The 24662-nt window shown below is 48.9% G+C and overlaps 1 protein-coding gene across 1 annotated transcript in view; it reads right to left on the bottom strand.

The window, feature by feature from the left end:
• The window catches only part of SLC9A6 (solute carrier family 9 member A6), an 85744-nt gene that overhangs the window by 46038 nt on the left and 15044 nt on the right, over positions 1-24662 (bottom strand). The window contains 5 exon segments of the mRNA XM_075323742.1: positions 535-640; positions 5313-5425; positions 6582-6658; positions 7305-7382; positions 15301-15500. Coding sequence (XP_075179857.1) covers positions 535-640; positions 5313-5425; positions 6582-6658; positions 7305-7382; positions 15301-15500 — 574 coding nt within the window.

The following is a 24662-nucleotide window of genomic DNA, read 5'->3' as shown; positions in this document are numbered from 1 at the left end:
AGGATCCAGTGAAAAACAGTATTTGGACGCAGCTCAAAAACGCTACAAGTAGCGTTTTTGAAAAAAAGTTAAAAAACTGCAAGTCGCTGGATCCTCACTATAACGCACGCAAACGCATGTGAACGCATGTTGACGCGAGTCCATTGCAAATGCATTGAAATGAAAACGCATTTGCACTGGATCCGTTTTTGCGTTAAAAAAAACGTTTGTGACGCATGTTAAAAAAACGTAGTGTGAAAGCAGCCTAAATGTGGATTTACAGGACTTTTATACTGAGGGACTTTTATAGGCCATCTATACTAGATGAGTGGATATCTGACCCCCGTGGATCAGCCCGTGGTGCTCCAAAATTGCTCCTGGCGCTCAAACCTCCATGTGCTGCGACACCGACTGCACATTCATTGGTGTCAGAATATGCTAATCACATTTTTAGGACAAGTCTCAATGTTTTGGTGTAAAACTCCTTAACAAAAAAAAAAAAAAAAAAAGACTTTGTGACGGAATCTGACACCAGAACGGAAGTAAATAACTTACGATGACAGTACTATGGCCACGGCATCGTTTAGGACACTTTCACCAAACAGAAGGGCGTAGAGATCGACGTCTACTTGCAGCTCGTGAAATATAGCCAAGACAGTGACTATGAAGAGAAAAAGAAATATACATTGTCAATTCTTTGGCTGGAAAATATTATTGTATTTTCTAGTTAAAGGCTATGGATATTTCACATTGAAAAACAATTACATGTTAGTATTAGTTTCACGCTGCAATTTTCAATTTCATGTGCAGTTTGCTCAAAGTTTCAGATTTTTCTCCTGTGGGAGCGACCCTCCCTGTAATATATGCTGGATATGAGCTGTGTGTACACAAAGCGTCTCTAAGCTCACATCAGCACAGCTTCTATCCTGCAACCATTTCCTCTTCAAATGCTATCCTCAGTAACAACTCTGCCCTCCCTGAGACTGTAGATGCTTTAATCTCTCCATAGTGGAGATCAAAGCACAACCTCCTCCCTGTTGCAAGGAAAGCAGGGCCAAGAGCTCCGGCAGATTTTTATCAGAGCGCAGAGCATCAAGAACTTATACTTATGGGAAAAAAATTACATTAAAAGCTGATGCCTAAGGTAATAATAATATATTTATTGATCATTAATTCCGTAGCGCTTCACAACCATTGTCAACTCTGTCCCCATCAGGGCTCACAATCTAAAGTCCCTAGCAGTATGTTTTTGGAGTGTGGGAGGAAACTGGAGAACCCGGAGGAAACCCACGCAAATACAGGGAGAACATACAAACTCCTTGCAGATGTTGTCCTTGGTGGGATTTGAACCCAGGACCCCAGCGCTGCAAGGCTGCACTGCTAACCACTGAGCCACCATACTGTGCTAACCACTGAGCCACCATGCCGCCGCTATAGACCTCAGATTTTACATAAAAACAGAATGTTCAGGTCTTGGATCATGCATGCCCATTTATCTATCTATGCAGAGTCCTGGGCACACACCTGTGCACTTTGTAGAGTAAGCCACAGGCTCTTGTAGTGTGAAATTTTCTGCATATTTCAGATTCTTTGCTTACATTTCCTGCATTGTACAGGAGTTACCTATATGCAAGTGTGCACGTAACCTGCTAAGTTGACACTAAGGGTACGTGCCCACGATCAGGACCCGCTGCATCCTGGATGTGGCGGGCCCTGACTTGCGGCGCTGCAGCTGCCCGTGTCCACAATCCAGGCTCGGGCAGTTGCAGTTTGTAGCCGTCTTCTCCCTGTGGAGAACAGCCGCGTCTCTGCAGGAAAGAATTGACATGCTGTGGCTCGAGAAGCAGCATCGCAGGTCAGTTATTGCTGCGGGCCGCACATGCACAGTGGGTAGGAGATTTCTAGAAATCCCATCCTCTGTGCTTGTACTGTACAGCACAGCATTTTGGACGCAGCTGAAACAGGCTGCGTCAAACGCTGTGAACCCTGATCATGGGCACGCAGCCTAAGAGATGAGATCCATCAAAGCTCGATCCACCCTGACCAGCATAATGACAGTCACGGCTCTCGTTTGACAGACTGATCTTCGGTTACCACCTGTATGGACCAGCCGCTTGTCTGGAGTGGTTTTAGGAAGTTTCGCCCCAGCATTTCTCCACCCGCATTTCGCCCCCAAGTACATTTCGCCCCTGCACATTTCGCCCCCAGGATGATTCACCCCGCAGTATTTCGCCCCCAGATGTTTCGGCCCCAGCATTTCGCCCCCAGATGTTTCGCCCCTCAATATTTCCCATCACACCACCACATTTCGGCCCCCACAGTTTGCCCTCGGATGTGTCGCAACACACACACACACTTTGCCCCCGGATGTTTCATTTTCAACATTTTGTCTTCCACATTTCATCTCTGGATTTTTCACTCTCAGATGTTTGTTTTTTTGCCCCCTGGACTTTTCGCCCCCACATTTTGCCCCCCATATTTCACCCCCACTGAAAGAAGGGGATCCCACTAAAAGAAGCCCACTCCTTATGCAGGGGTCCTGTGGGTTAAAGGGAATCCTTTTGCTACCCCATATAAAAGCAGCATAATGCAGAGAAAGAGACCCTACTTTGAACCATATACGTATCCCTCACTCGGCTGCTTGCTGTAATTTTGAGTAAAAACTGTTGTTTTTTTTCTGTTGCATTTCTGCCATTTCTCTAAATGGCTGAGCTCTGTATAGCCCAACCCCATTGATTGGCAGTTTTCTGTGTACAATGTGCATAGGCAGAAAGCTGCCAATCAGTGGTGGCGGCAGTGTTATACAGAGCTCAGACATGGAGGACTACATGGCAGAAACTTTACTAGTCCTCTAGTGATAATATCCTGCTAATAAAATAGTTAGTGTATGAAATCTACGGCAAGCAGCCCAATGAGTGACATCAATGGAATCAGGGTCCTTGCCCCTACATTATGCTGCTTTCATAAATCTGGTGACAGAGTCCCTTTAAGACACCATCAAACACTGATGCCCTATTGTTAGGAAAGCACAATCAGCCAATATCAACAAGATCCAGAATAGAATGGGAGTCAGGAGAATTCACACTGGTCCCTAATGCTGATATTGCCCCTAATAAAGCCCCAAAACAATTGATTATGCTTTTAAAGGGCTACCCAAAAGAGTCCCTTACTTGCTCTGATGCATTTCATCCTAGATTAATAACTCCTTCGGGGGAACATCAGGGGTGGGCTGTGCCTATATGTGCACCCTAAGGAAAACACCTTTAAAGGGGTTGTTCACTACTAGGACAACCCCTTCTAAATCTGAGTGTTTGCGCCCGTTAAAATAAAAACACTCATAATCACCTCCGATCCTGGTGTTGGCACTCTCTCTCCTGGGGCTCATGGGAAAGTTACATCATGTGAGACCTGCGCCCCATAAGCGCCGGCTTAACTCTCCATGCCTTTGGACATATCGAACATCAAGAGAAACCCAAGGTTGCGGCTGCCCTCTCACTTCCTATTGATGTTTGATACTTCCGAAGACGGCAACAGTGGTGGTAGTGCTGATGTAACAACGTCATGTGAGCCCTGGGAGAGCGAGTGTTGGTACTGCATGAACGGCGCCGGCACCGGACGCGAGTATAAGTTTTTATTTTAATGGAAAGCAAACACTCAGATTGAGATGGAGTTGTCCTAGTAGTTGTCAACCCCTTTAAAGATTAAAGGGAACCTGTTACCAGTTTTTCGACCTATAATCTGCGGCCACCACCAGTGGGGTCTTATATACAGCATTCTGACATGCTGTATATAAGAGCCCAGGCCGCTGTGTAGAATGTAAAAATCACTTTATAATACTCACCTAACGGTCAGTGCGGTGTATTTTAGTCAGATGGGCGTCTCTGTTCTCAGGTGCCGGCGCCGCCTCTTTCGGCCATCTTTGTCCTCCTTCTTCTGTAGCCGGGGTGCGTGACGCGTCCTACGTCATCCACACTTGCCGGCATTGAGGTCCTGAGCAGGCACACTTTGATCTGCCCTGGGTAGGGCAGATCAAAGTATTATAATGTGCCTGCGCGGGACCGAAGAGTGCTTATGACATAGACGCGTCATGCACCCAGGCTTCAGAAGGAGGACGAAGATGGCCGAAAGAGGCGGCGCCGGCACCGGACATCGGAGACGCTCATATGACTAAAATCCACCGCAGCAGGACCATTAGGTGAGTATTATAAAGTGTTTTTTATGTTCTACACAGCGGCCTGGGCTCTTATATACAGCATGTTAGAATGCTGTATATAAGAGCCCGGTGGTGGTGGCCGCAGATTATAGGCCCCAAAACTGGTGACAGGTTCCCTTTAAGGCTATGTGCCCACGGGGACATTGTCCTGCGGATATATCCGCAAGACATTCCGCAGGTGCTCCCAGAAATCCGCAACAGAACTTTCTCTGTTTCAATGCTGCGGATATACAGCGGAATGTCGTGCGGATATGGTGCAGACATTCTGCATTGAGGATACAGTACCATGGCTTCAGCACTGCATCCTCAATGCAGAACAAGTGCTGCAGTGATCGGGGTGCTCATACGTACCTCCATCATGCAGCACCTCGCTTTCCGGCGGCCAAGTCACTGTCAGGCAGCGTCTGGTTCACTGTGCTGGAGGTGGGCGGGCCTGAACTGACCGGAGCTCGTGCAGGCCCCGCCCACCTCTTCCTTCCTGTACCTGGCTGGATCCACCGCGCTGCTGTACACCGGACGGAGAAAGTGACTCGGGCCTCTATCAAGGCAGGTAAGTATATGGGACCCTGCGGAGAAATCCGCAACAATAATTGACATGCTGCAGATTTTTCCGCACAAAAATCCGCACGATTTCCGCTGCGGAAAAATCCGCAGCGTGGGCACAGCATTTCCCAAATGCCATAGAAATGGCTGGGGAGTAGCTGTGCTGCAAATTTCTGGAAAATCCGCGGCTTTTCCGCGAGAAATCCGCGGCAAAATCCGCGCATTTTCCGCAGCGTGGGCACATAGCCTAACTTCTTCAAAGGCAAAATACAGGGCACTGAAACCAAGTGCAAAGACTGTGCTGACCCAAATGTGTGATAAAACCCAAAAAACCTGCAATTATCAAAGCAACTGAGCCTCAGGAATTCAATGAGAAGGCCACAGAAGAAGTCTAGATTTTAGGTTTGCAGAATATACAGAATACGCTGGTCACTAAGAACGTCTATAGTTCTGTGGGTGACAAAAAAGTAATAATTTGGCTTTTTTTTTCCATAGGTGATGTATATTCTCAAGTACTGATGTAGAGCCCGGCCTGAGGCTGCGCAGTATACCCAGTACACGCAGCATGTGGCCTTACCTGGATCAGTGGCAGAAATGATGGCTCCATAGAATAGGCAGTCAGTAAAGTAAAAGTCACCGCCTAAAGTCCCGATGACTTTCATTAACTTCACAAATCCATATATCAGAGCCCTGAAGAAATAGGAAAGATAATGTTATCTGCCAATATTACATATCTTGGCTAAACACTAATCAGCTTTATAGCCCCCCATACACCATAATGTCAGCTGAACCCACCGATACCGACGGGTTAGACCGATACTCTAATGTGGATGACAGCGCCGGCCAACTGACTGTTAGTGGAGATGTCGATTGGGCATGTCTGATTTCGGACTGACGATCGCTTTGTTCTCCCAGAGATAACCTGGGAAAGCGAGCGCTCCTGCATATTGGAGGGACAGGCGAGATGGCCAAAAGATCATACAAAAGACTGTCCAATCGATAGCAATCCAATTGTGTATGGCCGGCTTAAAGGGCATCTGTCACCAAGTTTTTGCTCCCCCATCTGAGAGCAGCATAATATAGAGCCAAACCCTGATTCCAGCGATGTGTCACTAACTGAGCTGTTTGCTGTCATTTTGATAAAATCATTGTTTTCGCCGAGTGTCATGCAAGTGTCACTGCGACTGAGGGGGGCGTGCCGAAACGGAGGAGGGGTGGGTTAGTGCAGAGGAGGGTCGGGCTGGCGCAAGGGAGGAGAGGGAGGGATTTCTCTCCTCCATTGCCGGCTATTGCCATTCTCGCCCTGCGCTCGCGGGACACCGGTGTACCACGAGTGCAGTGCGATTTTTCTCTTGCCCCATAGACTTGAATGGGTGCGAGAGAAAGTCTTGCATTACAATCGCAGCATGATGCGATTGTTTTCTCGGTCCGATTGGGGCTGAGAAAATAATCGCTTATGGGTGCTGACACATAGGTTAATATTGGTCCACGTGCAATGAGATGTTTTATCGCACTCCACTCGGTCCGATTTTCATGACGTTTGTCTTAGGCCTTATACAGAGTGCATGGATATGCTGGGACTACCTGCTTCACGCCAATTACTCCTGTAATGATTAAACAGTGATTTTATCAAAACTACACTAAACAGCCCAATAAGTGACACCTCGCTGGAATCAAGGTCTCTGCCCCTACCTTATGCTGGTCTCAGATTAGGTGGTAAAAATCTGGGAACAGATTCCCTTAAAGTCTTCCAGAGCCCCAGCTATCTTACGTCCCCCAAATAATATACACCATATAATATATACCATTTCAATGATTTGAAAGTTTGCATAGGAGATATACCTACCCAATAATAAAACAGGAAATCACAGTCCCTAGGAAGGCATAGGCAAGAATTGAGCCCAGGTTTCGGAAGAAATGCCTCTAGAAAGGAAGAAACAAATATAGGGTGGGGATCATTTAGGCTGTTGTGAAGTAACCTATAAGTAATTATATTGTAATCATATTGATTCATTAATAAATTGCTATTAGTTCCATGGCGCTTTACATACATTGGCAACACTGTCCCCATCGGGGCTCACAATCTATATTCCCTATCAGTATGGTCTTTGTAGTGTGGGGGGAAACCCACGCAAACACGGGGAGAACATATAAACTCCTTGCCGATGTTGTCCTTGGTGGGATTTGAACCGTGGACCCCAGCGGTGCAAGACTGCAGTGCTAACCACTGAGCCACCATACAGTGCTAACCACTGAGCCACCGTGCCACCCATTTATTGTGGAGGTTTTAAATTGCATTAGCAATATCCTGCAAACCATTGCTCCCAGTATATCTGTATGGAGAACTGGAGCACGTCCACGTGCCAGGAGTCAAGTCTTATGAAAGGGAAAGGATTTTAACGCATGTCATTATGTCGGACACTCTTTTGACCTCTGGTTTATAAATGGATACGCAAAAGACTAAGACACAAAATGCCTTACAATGAATCCGCCACAAATGGCCAGGGGCTTCCATGGGCAGCAAGGTGCAGATGTTATACCTCGCTGCACGGCGGTGACCGATACTTACTCTTTTTAAGCTGTATCCTGCATAAAATATAATTGGAGGAAGAAGAATATTGAAGAAAACTTCAGGGTCAAATGTAATCTGCAAGAAAAACAGAAAAAAACATTATACACAGCCAGTATTTCATTTATTACTGGTGGGATGAACAAAAAAGAGAATTTTGTTTACTTACCGTAAATTCTTTTTCTTATAGTTCCGTATTGGGAGACCCAGACCATGGGTGTATAGCTTCTGCCTCCGGAGGACACACAAAGTACTACACTAAAAAGTGTAGCTCCTCCCTCTGAGCATATACACCCCCTGGAGAACCAGATCTAGCCAGTTTAGTGCAAAAGCTGAAGGAGGACAGCCACCCACAAGTAGAGATAGAGCAAGAACCGGAACAACCGGAGACTCTGTCCACGACAACAGCCGGTGATAACACGCGGAACAAGAAAACTGCCAACAGGCAACAGGGAGGGAGCTGGGTCTCCCATTACGGAACTATAAGAAAAAGAATTTACGGTAAGTAAACAAAATTCTCTTTTTCTTCATCGTTCCTTATGGGAGACCCAGACCATGGGACGTCTCAAAGCAGTCCATGGGTGGGAATAAACAGAAAACTGAGAAGTAGGCGAAACCTAACTTCACAAATGGGCGACAGCCGCCTGAAGGATGCGTCTGCCCAAGCTCGCATCTGCCGAAGCATGAGCATGCACTTGGTAGTGCTTCGAAAAGGTATGCAGACTAGTCCAAGTGGCAGCCTGACAGACCTGCTGAGCCGTAGCCTGGTGCCTGAAAGCCCAAGAGGCACCGACAGCTCGGGTCGAGTGTGCCTTGATCCCCGGCGGGGGAGGCACCTGAGTACACTGGTAGGCATCGGAAATGGCCGATCTAATCCAACGGGCTAGAGTCGGCTTAGAAGCCGAGAGGCCCTTACGCCGACCTGTGGTCAGCACAAAAAGAGAGGTGCACCGCCTAAGAGCAGCGGTGCGAGACACATAGATCCGGAGCGCCCGCACCAGATCCAGAGTATGCAACGCTTTTTCAAAGCGATGAACAGGAGCCGGACAAAAGGAAGGCAGGGAAATATCCTGGTTAAGGTGGAAAGGAGATACCACCTTAGGAAGAAAGTCCGGAGTCGGACGGAGAACCACCTTGTCTTGATGAAAAACCAAAAAAGGTGACTCCGAAGAGAGCGCAGCCAAATCAGAGACTCTCCTGAGAGAAGTTATGGCCACTAGAAAGACCACTTTCTGTGAAAGACGAGACAAAGAAACCTCCCTAAGTGGCTCAAAAGGGGGTTTCTGCAAGGCCGTGAGGAGCAGATTAAGGTCCCAGGGATCCAAAGGCCGCCGGTAAGGCGGAATGATGTGAGATGCACCCTGCATGAAGGTGCGCACCTGAGCCAGCCGGGCGATACGCCGCTGGAACAACACTGACAGAGCCGAGACCTGTCCCTTGAGGGAATTGAGGGATAGTCCTAGCTGTAGACCGGACTGTAGAAAGGACAGAAGGGTTGGCAGGGAAAAAGGCCAAGGAGCATGGCCGGAAGAGCGACACCAGGACAGGAAAATTCTCCAGGTCCTGTGATATATCTTGGCCGAGGAAGACTTCCAAGCCCGAGTCATAGTGGAGATGACTTCAGGAGGGATACCAGAAGTCGTCAAGATCCAGGACTCAAGAGCCACGCCGTCAATCTGAGAGCCGCAGAATTCTGGCGGAAAAACGGACCTTGTGAGAGAAGGTCTGGACGGTCCGGAAGATGCCACGGCACCTCTACGGACAGATGGAGCAGGTCTGGGTACCAAGCTCGCCTGGGCCAGTCTGGAGCAATGAGGATGACCCGACGGCCCTCCATTCTGATCTTGCGCAGGACTCTGGGCAAGAGAGCTAGAGGGGGAAACACGTAAGACAGACGAAACTGGGACCAATCTTGAACCAGCGCGTCCGCTGCAAAGGCCTGAAAATCGTGGGAGCGAGCCACGTAAACCAGGACCTTGTTGTTGTGCCAGGATGCCATTAGATCCACTTCCGGAGTGCCCCACTTGCTGCAGATTGTCCGAAACACTGCCGGATGCAGAGCCCACTCGCCGCTGTCCACGGTTTGATGGCTGAGATAATCTGCCTCCCAGTTTTCCACGCCTGGGATGTGGACTGCGGATATGGTGGACTTGGAGTCCTCCGTCCACTGAAGGATGCGTTGAACCTCCAACATTGCCAGGCGGCTTCGTGTCCCGCCCTGGTGATTGATGTAGGCAACCGCTGTCGCGTTGTCTGACTGGACTCGAATGTGCTTGCCCGCCAACAGATGGTGAAAGGCTAAGAGAGCTAGAAGCACAGCTCTGATTTCCAGCACATTGATCGAGAGGGCTGATTCGGACTGAGTCCAAGTGCCCTGCGCTCTGTGGTGGAGATATACTGCTCCCCAGCCGAAAAGACTGGCATCCGTGGTGAGGATCACCCAGGACGGGGCCAGGAAGGAGCGCCCCTGAGACAGAGAAAGGGGCCGAAGCCACCACTGAAGGGAGCCCCTGGTCTGTGGCGACAGAGCCACTAACCTGTGCAAGGAGTAAGTCCGCTTGTCCCAACAGCGGAGAATGTCCAGCTGCAGAGGACGCAGATGGAACTGGGCAAAGGGAACCGCTTCCATTGACGCCACCATCTGACCCAGCACCTGCATTAGGTGCCTGATGGAGTGACGGCGAGACCTCAGCAAAGAGCGCACCGCCAGATGGAGGGACTGCTGTTTGACTAAGGGCAGCTTTACAAGTGCCGGCAAAGTCTCGAACTGCATCCCTAGGTACGTGAGACTCTGGGTCGGAGTCAAAGTGGACTTGGGTAGATTGACAAGCCACCCGAACTGGACTAGAGTGGCGAGAGTGAGCGAGACACTCCGCTGACAGTCTGCACTGGATGAAGCCTTGACTAGAAGGTCGTCCAGGTAAGGAATCACTGCCAACCCCTGGAGGTGCAGAACCGCAACCACTGCTGCCATGACCTTGGTGAATACTCGAGGGGCCGTGGCTAACCCGAAGGGGAGAGCCACGAATTGGAAATGTTCCTCTCTGATTGCAAAACGTAGCCAACGCTGGTGTGAAACTGCAATTGGCACATGCAGATAGGCATCTCTGATGTCGATGGATGCTAGAAAATCTCCTTGGGTCATTGAGGCAATGACTGATCGCAGAGACTCCATGCGAAAATGCCGCACCTGAACATGCTTGTTGAGAAGCTTGAGATCAAGGATGGGCCGGAAGGAACCGTCCTTTTTGGGGACTAGGAAGAGATTTGAGTAGACACTTCTGAACCGTTCCCGGGTGGGAACCGGTACAATTACTCCGTTGGCCTTCAAGGATGCCACGGCCTGAGAGAAGGCGGCGGCCTTGGAGCAGGGGGGAGTGGACAGAAAAAATCTGTTTGGCGGGCTGGAAGAGAATTCTATCCTGTAGCCGTGGGAGATGATATCCCGCACCCACTGATCGGAGACGTGTTGAAACCACACGTCGCCAAAGTGGGAGAGCCTGCCACCGACCAAGGACGTTGCTGGCGCGGCCAGATAGTCAAGAGGAGGCTGCCTTAGTGGCAGCGGCTCCTGCGGTCTTCTGAGGACGCGGCTTCGCGCGCCAGCTGGGTTTTCGGTCCTTGGCTGAGTTAGTGGACGAGGCTGAGGGCTTAGAGGATGACCAGTTAGAGGAACGAAAGGAACGAAACCTCGACTGGTTCCTGCCCTGGACAGGTTTCCTGGTTTTAGTTTGTGGCAAGGAAGTACTCTTCCCGCCAGTAGCTTCCTTAATAATTTCATCCAGTTGTTCGCCATACAGCCGGGGCCCAGCAAATGGGAGCCCAGCAAGGTACTTCTTTGAAGAAGCGTCTGCTTTCCACTCTCGAAGCCACAAGATCCTGCGGATAGCGAGGGAATTAGCCGAAGCCACCGCCGTGCGGTGAGAAGCCTCCAGAATGGCAGACATGGCATAGGATGAGAAGGCTGAAGCCTGGGAAGTTAAGGCAACCATTTCGGGCATAGAGTCCCTGGTGAGGGAATGCATCTCCTCCAGAGAAGCAGAGGACGGCTTTAAGAGCCCACACTGCTGCAAAAGACGGGGAGAACGAGGCCCCTGCCGCTTCATATACAGATTTGGCCAGAAGGTCAACCTGGCGGTCAGTGGAATCCTTAAGTGAGGTGCCATCAGCCACAGATACAACTGTCCGGGCTGAGATTCTAGACACCGGAGGGTCTACCTTTGGTGAATGAGCCCACTCCTTGACCACTTCTGGTGGAAAGGGAAAACGGTCATCAGAACTACGCTTTGGGAAGCGTTTGTCAGGACAGGCCCTGGGCTTGGTCACAGTGGCCTGAAAACTGGAGTGGTTAAAGAACACACTCCTTGCTCTCTTAGGTGAGGTAAACTGGTGCTTTTCTGCCAGAGAGGGTTGTTCCTCGGATACTGGCGGATTGAGGTCCAGTACAGAATTAATGGACGCAATCAAATCACTAACATCTGCATCACCTTCGGTTAGATCAATAGGGCACATGGAGGTAGCGTCCGAGCCCACAGTAAAGGCATCCTCCTCGTCCTGCGATTCGGCTCGTGAATCAGAGCCGCGGGACGAGGAAGGAGAGGAGCCCCTGCGTCTCCGTTTAGGAGGACGGGGTCTGAGCTCTGTGAGCTCTGCTGAGCGAGCCGTAGCAGCATAGGCGCCCTGAGAAGGGGGCTGATGCATGCTCAGCAGAGTCCGGGACAACTGTCCCATGGAGTCGGCAAAGGACTGGGAGATAGACTTAGAGAAGGATTCTACCCAAGCCGGGGGTTCAGCCACCGGAGCCGGAGCAGCCGGAGGGACCACTGGGAGTGAGACTCCAGGCTGAGGCACCACCATGTTAGAGCAGGCATCACAATGTGGATATGTGCTCGGTTCAGGCAGTACGAGCCTACATGCAGTGCATATTGAGTACAGCCTTGCAGCCTTGCTCCTTGTGTGAGACATGCTGCTGAAGTGGGGGTTCTGAGCCAGAATGGCCCCCAGAGAGTATATAAGCAGGTGCACAACCGGAGGTTGTGGCTTACCAGACCGTTTGTGTGCCCTCCAGATCCCACAGGCCGGACCCCCAGAGAGATGCTGCGGATGGAGACCGGTCTCCTGCAAGGCAGGAAGAACCGTGCTGGCTCCCACTTCAAGCCAGAGCCCGTGGGGATGGTGAAGGAGCGCGGCATGAAAGGCTCCAGCCCTGAAATCAACCTTAACAGCACCGCCGACACAGTGGGGTGAGAAGGGACATGCCGGGAGTCCAGGCTTGGACCCGCTTTTCTTCAAACTCTTTCCAAAAATCAAAATCAGATGAGAATGCATGTGTGGATGTATGCCTCCTGAACACAAAGCATTGAACTGGCTAGATCTGGTTCTCCAGGGGGTGTATAAGCTCGGAGGGAGGAGCTACACTTTTTAGTGTAGTACTTTGTGTGTCCTCCGGAGGCAGAAGCTATACACCCATGGTCTGGGTCTCCCATAGGAACGATGAAGAAAAGGCTATGTGCTCGCGGATTTTTCCGCAGCAGCTCCCCGGAATCCACAGCTATCCATAGCTGGGGGGTTTCGAGCATTTTTGTTGTGGTAAACCTGCGGAAGCTGTCTGTATTTTGTGTGGAATTCCTGAAGAAGTCCCGGCCTGTATCTCCATAGTGGAGGAGCGGGAATTCTGCAGATATTTCCACAGGAATAATTGACATGCAGTTACGTGTGGCAGCGGGACATCCGCAGCACATATTCCGCAGCCGCACTTACCGCAGCATTGTTACAGCACTCCCCAAATCCCATAGGGTAACATGGGGAGTGTCTGTACTTGCTTAAACCTGCAAATTTATCTAGAAAATACAGATAAATCCGCAGGTTTTTCGCAGTAAAATCCGTGGGTACGTTGTCCCGTGGGCACATTGCCTATAGGAACTGTGTATACACATTAGGCTATGTGAGGCCTCTGACCAGATAAGAATAGTAGAGGCGTCCTCCAGATAATGCTAGCGATTTGTTTGTTTATTTAAAGAGTATCGGTGATGTGTGTGTACATGAAGAATAACAATATTTCTGACCATTATATGACTCCTCCTCAGAATGCACAGTTGTGCATAACCCCGCCCACAGCACTGATTGGCAGCTTTCTGTGTACACTGTGCATAGGCAGAAAGCTGCTAATCAGTGGTGGAGACGGGGTTATACAAAGCAGGACTACATGGCGAGGGACAACTAGTCCTCCAGTTATAACGTCTTGCTGATAAAACACTGATATGACTGAAACTACAACAAGCAGCCCAGTGAGTGACACATCGCTGGAATCAGGGTCTTGGCCCCTACATAATGCTGCATTCAGATTTAATAGAAAAAACCTAGTGACAGATTCCAATTACTTGAAAGCAGCCCTGTCTGTGTGTGAAATGACAGTGACCATTAAATCTTGTTTTGCTCTTTAACCCCTTCACGATCAATGATATATCGGTACGTCATTGGTGGTGCGCAATGATCTGATCAGCAGACTTGTACATCTAACAGGTGCAGGTGGATAGATCACACAGTCCAACTCTGACAATGCAATTTAACATGCACCGGAAGGGATTGCGCCATTCCTGACCCCATGATGTTATCATGGGCGCTGATGGGTAGTCAAGACAGCGAGGGGTCAGCTGACGACCCTTCACTGTCATGACTTTCTGTGAACACCGGCTGAGCAGTAGCACTCACAGGAGATCATTATTTGTGCTGCGCATCAGCACGGCTCTGTACGGCACAAGTGATCAGACAGTGCAGTCTTCAAGTGCCTTAAGGGGACTAGTAAAATCAAAACTTGAAATTTTTTAAAAAAAAATATATAAAAATAAAAGAAACACAAAAGTTCAAACCACTCTCTTTTGCCCCATTGAAGAAAAAAAAAAGTTAAAAAAAAAAAACAAACCCCACATATTTGGTATCGCCATGTTCAGAAATACCCGATCTATCAAAATAAAAAACAAATTAATTCAATCGGTTAACCGCGTGAGAGGTGATCAAAACATATACAAAATTGTATAATGTAATAATAATATAATTGTATAATTAAAAACAACAAACGCAAGACGCAAAAAACAGGTCATCACTGAGCCCCAGATACTAAAAAAATGAGAACACTACAGGTTTCAGAAAATGGCGACAAAAGGGCAATTCTTTTTTGACAAATTTCTGAATTTTTCACCCCTTAGAATAATAAAAGTAAAACTATACATGTTTGGTATCTAGGAACTCGCACTGACCTGGAGAATCATAATGTCTGGTCAGTTTTACCATATAGTGTACATGGTAAATAAAAAACCCCCAAAACAATTGTGGAATTGCACTTTTTTTTAAAATTTCACCGCACTTGGAAATTCTTTTTCTGATTTTCCAGTACAATATGAGGCAGAATGAATGGAGTCATTGAAATGTACAACTCGTCCCGCAAAAAACAAGCCCTCATATGGCTATACTGACGGGAAAATAAAAAAAAGTTATGGCTCTTGGAAGCAGGAGAGGAAACAACCAAAACGGAAAATTGCCCGAGGGTGAAGGGGATAATGGAGCCTGGCCACGAGGGGGATGTACTCTATTAACCAATCACACTGCCAATGTCTACATTTGTGTTGGATTTTGCCACACTTGATGCAGGGGATTGGTGCTGGATGTGTCAAAGTGACAGAAGCTAGTACACAACCACAGCGGGCCCCATTCTAAAAGTTTCCAAACATAAGCTTGCATTGAGCGATGCACGTTGTAATACACAGCACAAGGCTGTTATATGAGGAGTGTGATATCTGCTCTGTGCTATGCGGAGACGTCATGGAGGAGGCTGCCGTGAGCAGGCTGCAGCCAGAGCGAGCTCGTCTATGACCTCAATCACATGGCTGACATTGCACAAACACAAACAAGCCTGTAAATCTGATCCTGACACTTGATAAATCTGCAATTCTCGGTTCTGACATTGAATGTGCACAATAATAGAATTGGAGATTGTCACCTTGCGCAGCATTTCATTGTCCTGCAGATTGTTCACCTCCTGGGAGCTGATCTCTCCTTTCAGGGTGTACTCATAGAAGGTGCCGCTGACATTGACCAGCAGCGTGGCCGGAGTCGTCTGCTGCTCGCAGGTTATGGTTACATTGTTCGCGTCACTCGTAATGTGCACACCGTACCGCAACACCACGCCTACAATCAGACCTGGAAAAGAAAAAAAAGAGAATTTTGTTTACTTACCGTAAATTCTTTTTCTTATAGTTCCGACATGGGAGACCCAAACCATGGGTGTATAGCTTCTGCCTCCGGAGGACACACAAAGTACTACACTCAAACGTGTAGCTCCTCCCTCCGGGCTATATACACCCCCTGGATGACAATCTACCTAGTTCAGTGCAAAAGCTGAAGGAGGACATCCACCCATAAGTAGAGATAGAGTAAAACTCGGAAAGACCGGAACTCTGTCTACTAACAACAGCCGGTGAAACACACGGAACAAAAAAACTGCCAACAGGCAACAGGGAGGGTGCTGGGTCTCCCATGTCGGAACTATAAGAAAAAGAATTTACGGTAAGTAAACAAAATTCTCTTTTTCTTTATCGTTCCTTATGGGAGACCCAAACCATGGGACGTTCCAAAGCAGTCCATTGGTGGGAATAAACCAAACTGAGAAGTAGGCAAAACCTAACTTCACAAATGGGCGACAGCCGCCTGAAGAATGCGTCTGCCCAAGCTCGCATCTGCCGAAGCATGAGCATGCACTTGGTAGTGCTTCGAAAAAGTGTGCAGACTGGACCACGTGGCAGCCTGACAAACCTGCTGAGCCGTAGCCTGGTGCCTGAAAGCCCAGGAGGCACCGACAGCTCTGGTCGAGTGCGCCTTAATCCCTGGCGGGGGAGGCACCTGAGAACACTGGTAGGCATCGGTGATAGCCGACCTGATCCAACGAGCTAGGGTCGGTTTAGAAGCAGCGAGACCCTTGCGCTGACCAGTGGTTAGCACAAAAAGTGAGGTGCACCGCCTAAAAACGGCGGTGCGTGACACATAGATTCGGAGCGCCCGCACCAAATCCAAGGTATGCAACGCCTTTTCAAAGCGATGCACAGGGGCCGGATAAAGAGAAGGCAATGAAATGTCCTGGTTAAGGTGGAAAGGAGACACCACCTTAGGGAGAAAGTCCGGAGACGGACGAAGAACCACCTTGTCTTGGTGAAACACCAAAAAGGGGGATTCCGAAGATAGCGCAGCCAAATCAGAAACTCTCTTGAGAGAAGTTATGGCTACTAGAAAAACAACTTTCTGTGAAAGTCTAAACAAGGGAACCTCCTTGAGAGGCTCAAAGGGGGGTTTCTGTAAGGCCGTGAGGACCAGATTAAGGTCCCAGGGATCCAAGGGCCGCCGGTAAGGAGGAATGATGTGAGATGCGCCCTGCATGAAGGTGCGCACCTGAGCCAGTCGGGCGATACGCCGCTGGAACAATACCGACAGAGCCGACACCTGTCCCTTGAGGGAATTGAGGGACAGTCCCAGCTGTAGACCGGACTGTAGAAAGGACAGGATGGTCGGCAAGGAGAACGGCCAAGGAGCATGGTCGGAAGAGTGACACCAGGACAGGAAAATCCTCCAAGTCCTGTGGTAAATCTTGGCCGAGGAAGACTTCCGAGCCTGAGTCATGGTGGAGATGACCTCAGAGGGAATGCCTGAAGCCGTCAGGATCCAGGACTCAAGAGCCACGCCGTCAATCTGAGAGCCGCAGAATTCTGGCGGAAGAACGGACCTTGAGAGAGAAGGTCTGGGCGGTCCGGGAGATGCCACGGCACCTCTACGGACAGACGGAGCAGGTCTGGGTACCAAGCTCGCCTGGGCCAGTCCGGAGCAATGAGAATGACTCGACGGCCCTCCATTCTGATCTTGCGCAGAACCCTGGGCAAGAGCGCTAGAGGGGGAAACACATAGGCCAGACGGAACTGAGACCAATCTTGAACCAGTGCGTCTGCTGCGAAGGCTTGAGGATCGTGGGAGCGAGCCACGTAAACCGGAACCTTGTTGTTGTGCCGGGATGCCATTAGATCCACTTCCGGAGTGCCCCACTTGCGGCAGATTGATCTGAACACTGACGGATGCAGGGCCCACTCGCCGCTGTCCACGGTTTGACGGCTGAGGTAATCGGCCTCCCAGTTTTCCACGCCTGGGATGTGGACTGCAGATATGGTGGACTTGGAGTCCTCCGTCCACTGGAGGATTCGTTGAACCTCCAACATCGCCAGACGGCTGTGAGTCCCGCCCTGGTGATTGATGTAGGCAACCGCTGTTGCGTTGTCCGACTGAACTCGAATGTGCCTGCCCGCCAACAGGTGGTGAAAGGCTAGGAGAGCTAGAAACACAGCTCTGATCTCCAGCACATTGATCGAGAGGGCTGATTCGGACGGAGTCCAAGTGCCCTGTGCTTGGTGATGGAGAAATACTGCTCCCCAACCGGAGAGGCTGGCATCCGTGGTGAGGATCACCCAGGACGGAGTCAGGAAGGAGCGTCCCTGAGACAGAGAGAGGGGCCGAAGCCACCACTGAAGGGAGCTCCTGGTCTGTGACGACAGAGCCACCTGCCTGTGCAAGGAAGAGATCCGCTTGTCCCAACAGCGGAGAATGTCCAGCTGCAGGGGACGCAGATGGAACTGAGCAAAGGGAACCGCTTCCATGGACGCCACCATCTGACCCAGCACCTGCATGAGGTGTCTGATGGAATGACGGCGGTGCCTCAGCAGAGAGCGCACCGCCAGACGAAGGGACTGCTGTTTGACTAAGGGCAACTTGACAAGTGCCGGCAGAGTCTCGAATTGCATCCCTAGGTACAAAAGCACCTGGGTCGGGGTCAGAGTGGACTTGGGCAGGTTGACAAGCCACCCGAACTGAACTAGCGTGGCGAGAGTGAGAGAGACACTCCTCTGGCAGTCTGCACTGGATGAGGCCTTGACTAGAAGGTCGTCCAGGTAAGGAATCACTGCCAACCCCTGGAGGTGCAGGACCGCAACCACTGCTGCCATGACCTTGGTGAATACTCGAGGGGCCGTGGCTAAGCCGAAGGGGAGAGCCACGAATTGGAAATGTTCCTCTCCGATCGCAAAGCGTAGCCAACGCTGGTGGGAAACCGCAATAGGCACATGCAGATAGGCATCTCTGATGTCGATGGATGCCAGAAAATCTCCTTGGGTCATTGAGGCAATGACCGATCTCAGAGATTCCATGCGAAAGTGCCGCACCTGAACATGCTTGTTGAGAAGCTTGAGATCCAGGATGGGCCGGAAGGAACCGTCCTTCTTGGGGACTAGAAAGAGGTTTGAGTAGAAACCTCTGAACCGTTCCCGGGCGGGAACCGGAATAATTACACCGTTGGCCTGCAGGGATGCCACGGCCTGAGAGAAGGCGGCGGTTTTGGAGCAGGAGGGGGTGGACAGAAAAAATCTGTTTGGCGGGCTGGAAGAAAATTCTATCCTGTAGCCGTGGGAGATGATATCCCGCACCCACTGATCGGAGACGTGTTGCAACCACACGTCGCCAAAGTGGGAGAGCCTGCCACCGACCAAGGACATTGCTGGCGCGGCCAGATAGTCACGAGGAGGCTGCCTTAGTGGCAGCGGCTCCTCCAGTCTTTTGAGGACGCGGCTTTGCGCGCCAGTTGGATTTACGATCCTTGGCTTCGGTAGTGGACGAGGCCGAGGGCTAAGAGGATGACCAGTTAGAGGAACGAAAGGAACGAAACCTCGATTGGTTCCTGCCCTGGACAGGTTTCTTGGCTTTAGTTTGTGGCAAGGAAGTACTCTTCCCGCCAGTAGCTTCCTTAATTATGTCATCCAGCTGTTCCCCGAACAGTCGGGACCCAGCAAAAGGGAGACTCGCAAGGTACTTCTTAGAGGAAGCGTCTGCTTTCCACTCTCGAAGCCACAAGATCCTGCGGATCGCGAGGGAGTTAGCGGAGGCCACCGCCGTGCGGTGAGAAGCCTCCAGGATGGCAGACATGGCGTAGGATGCAAAAGCCGAAGCTTGAGAAGTTAAGGCATCCGTCTCAGGAATAGAGTCCCTGGAGAGGGAATGAATCTCCGCCAGAGAGGCAGAGACTGCCTTAAGAGCCCACACTGCCGCAAAAGACGGGGAGAACGAGGCTCCTGCCGCCTCATATACAGACTTGGCCAGAAGGTCAACCTGGCGGTCAGTGGGATCCTTAAGAGAAGTGCCATCAGCCACAGCTACGACTGTGCGGGCTGAGATTCTGGACACCGGAGGGTCTACCTTTGGGGACTGGGCCCAGTCCTTAACCACCTCTGGTGGAAAAGGAAAACGGTCATCTGAACTACGCTTCGGAAAACGTTTGTCAGGACAGGCCCTGGGCTTGTTGACAGTGGTGTGAAAGCTGGAGTGGTTAAAAAACATACTCCTAGGTTTCTTAGGAGAGGTAAACTGGTGTACCTCTACCAGAGAGGCTTGTTCCTCTGACTCTGGTGGATTTAGGCTCAGTACGGAGTTAATGGACGCAATCAAGTCACTAACATCCGCATCACCCTCAGACAAGTCAATGGGGTACATAGAGGTAGCGTCTGAGCCCACAGTAAACGAATCCTCCTCGCCCTGCACCTCGGCTTGTGAATCAGAGCCGTGGGACGAGGAAGGAGAAGGCTCCCTGCGTCTCCGTTTAGGGGGACGGGGTCCTAGGACATGCTCTGAGGGCTCTGCAGAGCTCGGAGCCGCAGAGGCACCCTGAGAAGGGGGCTGATGCATGGACAGCAGTGTCCGGGACAGCTGCCCCATGGAGTCGGCAAAAGACTGGGAAATAGCTTGTGAAAAGGAAGCTACCCAAGCCGGGGGTTCAGCCACCGGGGCCGGAGCAGCCGGAGGGACCCCTGAGGAAGCTCCAGGCTGAGACACAAACATGTTAGCACAGGCATCACAATGTGGGTATGTGCTTGGCTCTGGCAGAATGAGCTTACATGCAGTGCATATAGCGTACATGTTAGCAGCCTTGCTTCGGGTGACAGACATGCTGCTGAGGTGGAAGCTCTGCAGCAAGAATACACTTCTGTAGAATGCCCTGAGAGTGTAATAAAAGTCCACAACCGAAGGTTGTGGCTTACCAGCCCGCTCTCTGTGTGCCCTCCGGATTCCACCGCTCAAAGACCCTGTGAAGCGTCAGCCTTCCTAACAGTATGCAGCTGCAGCATCCAGCGCCTTCCAGTGTAAGAACGCTGAGAAAATGGCGCTGGGAGAAGGAGGGGGGGGCGTGTATAAGCCCAAGAGCGGGAAAAACGGAGGGCAGAGAGATACAGGGAGAGATACAGGGGAGGGAACATCTCCCCAGAGAGGAGTGCCCTCCCCTCTGCTGGTCGGGCGGTGGGCGGCGCTGTATGCAAAACATGCAGAGAAGCCGAAACCGAAACTAGGCCCAAACTGAAGCCGGGGCCTAGATTTTAAAATGCGGCCGACGAGCAGGCACCTTCGGCGCGGTTCTCAGGGGAAACCCCCAGAACCGGCCGGAATTTACAGTAACGCTAAAACACATACTGTCCCCCCAATAAAAGTACCCGGGACCCCTGAAAAAACGTCTCAATACTTAGCTTTTGAGACGCAGGGCCATGTCCCTGAGTGGGGGTTAACGCTCCTTCCAGCAGGGACCAGACAGGGCTGCGGATGGAGACCGGCCGTCTGCAAGCAGAGAGGACCGTGGAGGCTACCACTTCAAACAGAGCCTCGACAGAGGATGTGAAGGAGCTCGGCATGTGAAGGCTCCAGCCTTATAAAGTCAACCTTAACAGCACCCGACAGAGTGGGGTGTGAAGGGACATGCCGGGAGTCCAGACTGGACCCGCTTTTCTTCCAAATCTTTAAAATTAAAATAAAAAAATATCACAGAATGCAAGTGTGTGATCCTCCTGAAACACAAAGCATTGAACTGGGTAGATTGTCATCCAGGGGGTGTATATAGCCCGGAGGGAGGAGCTACACGTTTGAGTGTAGTACTTTGTGTGTCCTCCGGAGGCAGAAGCTATACACCCATGGTTTGGGTCTCCCATAAGGAACGATAAAGAAAAACACTGTACAGACTGGGCAGAAACGTACAAACCGGGCTTTACTAACCAGATCAAGACTGGTCTACTTTCCCCAATTTGGCACATTAAAAAAAAAAAAAAAAAAGTTTTCTAATTTGAATATTCCAATAATTTGTTTGCTTAAGCCTCTTATCATTAGTGGGTCTCAGCAGCTCATGAGCTCTAGTCTGACTCCGCCCCTTTTGTGATTAGCAGCTTCTGTCTATGGAAATGTACACTGAAAGCCTGGTGTGGGCGGGGACAGCTCTCCCAGCACTGCTACATACAAAAAATAAAATATTTCACTGTGTCAGAACGGCTGCACACAGACATATAAGTGACAAATCACTGGAATCAGAATCTCTCTTCCTACATTATGCTGCTCTCAGATGGGGTAGCAAAAACCTGCTGACAGATTCCATTTAATAAAAACAAAAACAAAACGTTACAACCACATTTTAAATTGTGTTCTCCTTTCTACAACAAATAATATACAGTATATTTGGCATGTGGGATGTGTGTAGAGGGATGTTTAAAAGATCTAGAAAGTAGAAACAGCAATTTGTATGGGCAGTGGCTTTTATTTATTTAGTTTTATTTTCTTTTACCGTTCCTGCTTTTTTTCTAAGCTAAACAAGCCCAGCTTTTCTAACTTCTCATGAGCCTTCCATTCCACGTAATAATCGAGTTGCCACATTTAAACTGATGAACTTCCCCAAATCCTTTATAAAATGTTATATGAATGAACTGAAGAGACCAGAAAAGACATCATGTTTTCTGCAAATGCATGGATGTCATGGAAGGACCCTACAGCATCAGACACACACTACCCAACTATGGGACTGTCTCCTTCGCACAGATCCTTTCATTCATTGCTCAGTCCGGATCATCACAAACGTTACTCAATTTTGTGCGCCAAATTTTCCTTATGTATACTATGTGATCAAAACATTATACTGATATTTGTCCTTTTTTTATATCCCTATCTGGGATTTTGATTATTACCCTCCCTAGTCCCTACATAGAGGAAACATTGCAAATACACTCTATGGCCCAACCCATCATTTGCGTTTGTTTTTTTAAGGGGTATTCCCATCTCCAGTATCTTATCCCAATTAGTAGTAGTATTTGTAATAATAATAATAATAATAATAATAATAATAATAATAATAATAATAATGATATCAGTAAATACCTCCAATTAGAAAGTAGTATAGCTCTCCTGATTAGCTACGTGTCTTACCTCATGTGCAGGACATTGCAGCTTAGGTATCCATGTTTCTCACCACGAGCAACTAACTATCACTATATGAGTGGATGTAACCATTGATACCTAAGTAGCAATGCAGTGCAGATGAGGTAACAGACATGGCTAGATCAGGAGAACTATACCACATTTCTAATTGGAGGGATTTGCTGCTATAATAATAATAATAATAATAATAATAATAATAATAATAATACCTACTACATATAAAATCTTTGATATAGGAATTCCCCATTAAGTCACTTTTCTTTTTCTATATTTGCTGACGTTTAGGCTCAGTGCCCACGTTGCTTTGTTATGGGCTTCTTTTTTTACACACACAAAAGTTTTTTGCACATTTTTTTTTATATGCACTTTTTCCTACTTTTTGTGCTTTTTTTTTCAGGCACTGTACCCCTGTGATCACCGCTGGCACCGCTCCGGGCAGTTTAATTCCCTGAATGCTGCGATCGGTGAGATTGCAGTGTTCAGGAGGCAGGGAGAGGAATCGCTTACCTCTTCCCTGGCAACCGGGTCCCTGTAATACGATAACAGGGACCCGATCGCTGCCATAGTAACCATGGGCCATAACCATGACAACCCCGGGTTACTGAGCTACGCAGAGCCTCACACACCATGCAGTATGCATGTTGTGTGAGGCAAAGTGCTGCGATAAAGCACTGAAGGGGATTATAGAAACGCAGGAAAAAAACGAAGAAACAATTGACACGCTGCGTCTTTCTTAAGAAACAAAATCTGCAAGGAAAAAAAGAAGCAACGTGTGCACAGCAAGTCACGATTCTCAGATTTTTCCTTGCTATTATTGATTAAAAAACGCATAAAAAAAACACCACGTGGGCACATACATAGCCTTACTGTGACATATGTATCAAAATGAAGCCCACGGTTCATGAATTTTGTGTAAAAGTAAGATCTTTTTTCCCCGTCACCAACCATTTATGTAATTTTTAAGCAAAAAGTGGCAAAAAAAGGTGAGATTTTTGTTTGATAATCATAAATACACACCAGGGCTGGGGAGAGAATGAAGTGAAGTCGAGCCAAATTTTGCAACTTTTTAAAAAGTTGCAAATAAAGAGCCAGCCGAAAAAAAAAATCTGGAATTACTCAACTCTGCCCACAAAAGAAAAACACAGGGGAGCGCATATAAAATAAACTTAGAAGTGTAACCGGTTTAATTTTTTCCCCCCATAAATTAAATAAGCAACTTTGTAATACATCTCATCAGACAATTTTACTTTGTTCTCTGCCAGAATTGATCAGTCGTTATCAAAAATCTATTGAGTGAAGAGTTTCTCATTACAGAGATACAGTAGAGCAGTCATGGCGAACCTTTTACAGGCCGAGTGCCCAAACTGTAGTTCTAAACCCATTTTTTTTTCCGAAGTGCCAACCAATCCTATTATGTAAATAATTGATTTTAACCTTACCTTTGCAGTCTTCTCTTCTCTCCAGCAGGGGGCATCACGCTTATGCGTGCTTACCACACATGGAAGCTGAGCCCCTGCCCTTTCCAGACACAGCAGTTGGATTGATCTTTCTGGAAATAAATTGCAGCATATTAGACAGATTTTAGCATGGAATGCAATCAGATGTCACCCTGTAATCCACATCTACATTTCAAAGTCTGAACATCTTGAAATCCCATAAAGATGTACGAGTTGCTCCCCTCCCCTTTCATTGTGTAGTTATGTCCCCTTCCTGGCCACTTCCTGGTAAACATGTCCCCCATCCTGATATATATTTCCTACATTCTGGTATATTTGTCCACATCATGGCCCCATCCTGGTAAATGTACCCCATTCCTGGTAAATGTACCCCATCCTGGTAAATGTACCCCATCATTGTAAATGTATCCTATCCTGGCATGTTCCCCAATGCTGTTAAATGACCCCATCCTGGTAAATGTACCTCATCCAGGCATGTGGCCTTATCCTGGTAAATGTACCCCATCCTGATAAATGTCACCCTTCCTGCTAAATGTTCCCCATCCTGGCATTTTTTCTCATCCTGGCATGTTTATGTACC

The sequence above is a fragment of the Anomaloglossus baeobatrachus genome, chromosome 9 (genome assembly GCF_048569485.1).
Source record: "Anomaloglossus baeobatrachus isolate aAnoBae1 chromosome 9, aAnoBae1.hap1, whole genome shotgun sequence".
Lineage (NCBI taxonomy): Eukaryota > Metazoa > Chordata > Amphibia > Anura > Aromobatidae > Anomaloglossus > Anomaloglossus baeobatrachus.
Note: the sequence above shows the minus strand (reverse complement) of the source record. Positions and strands in the feature narration are given on the sequence as shown.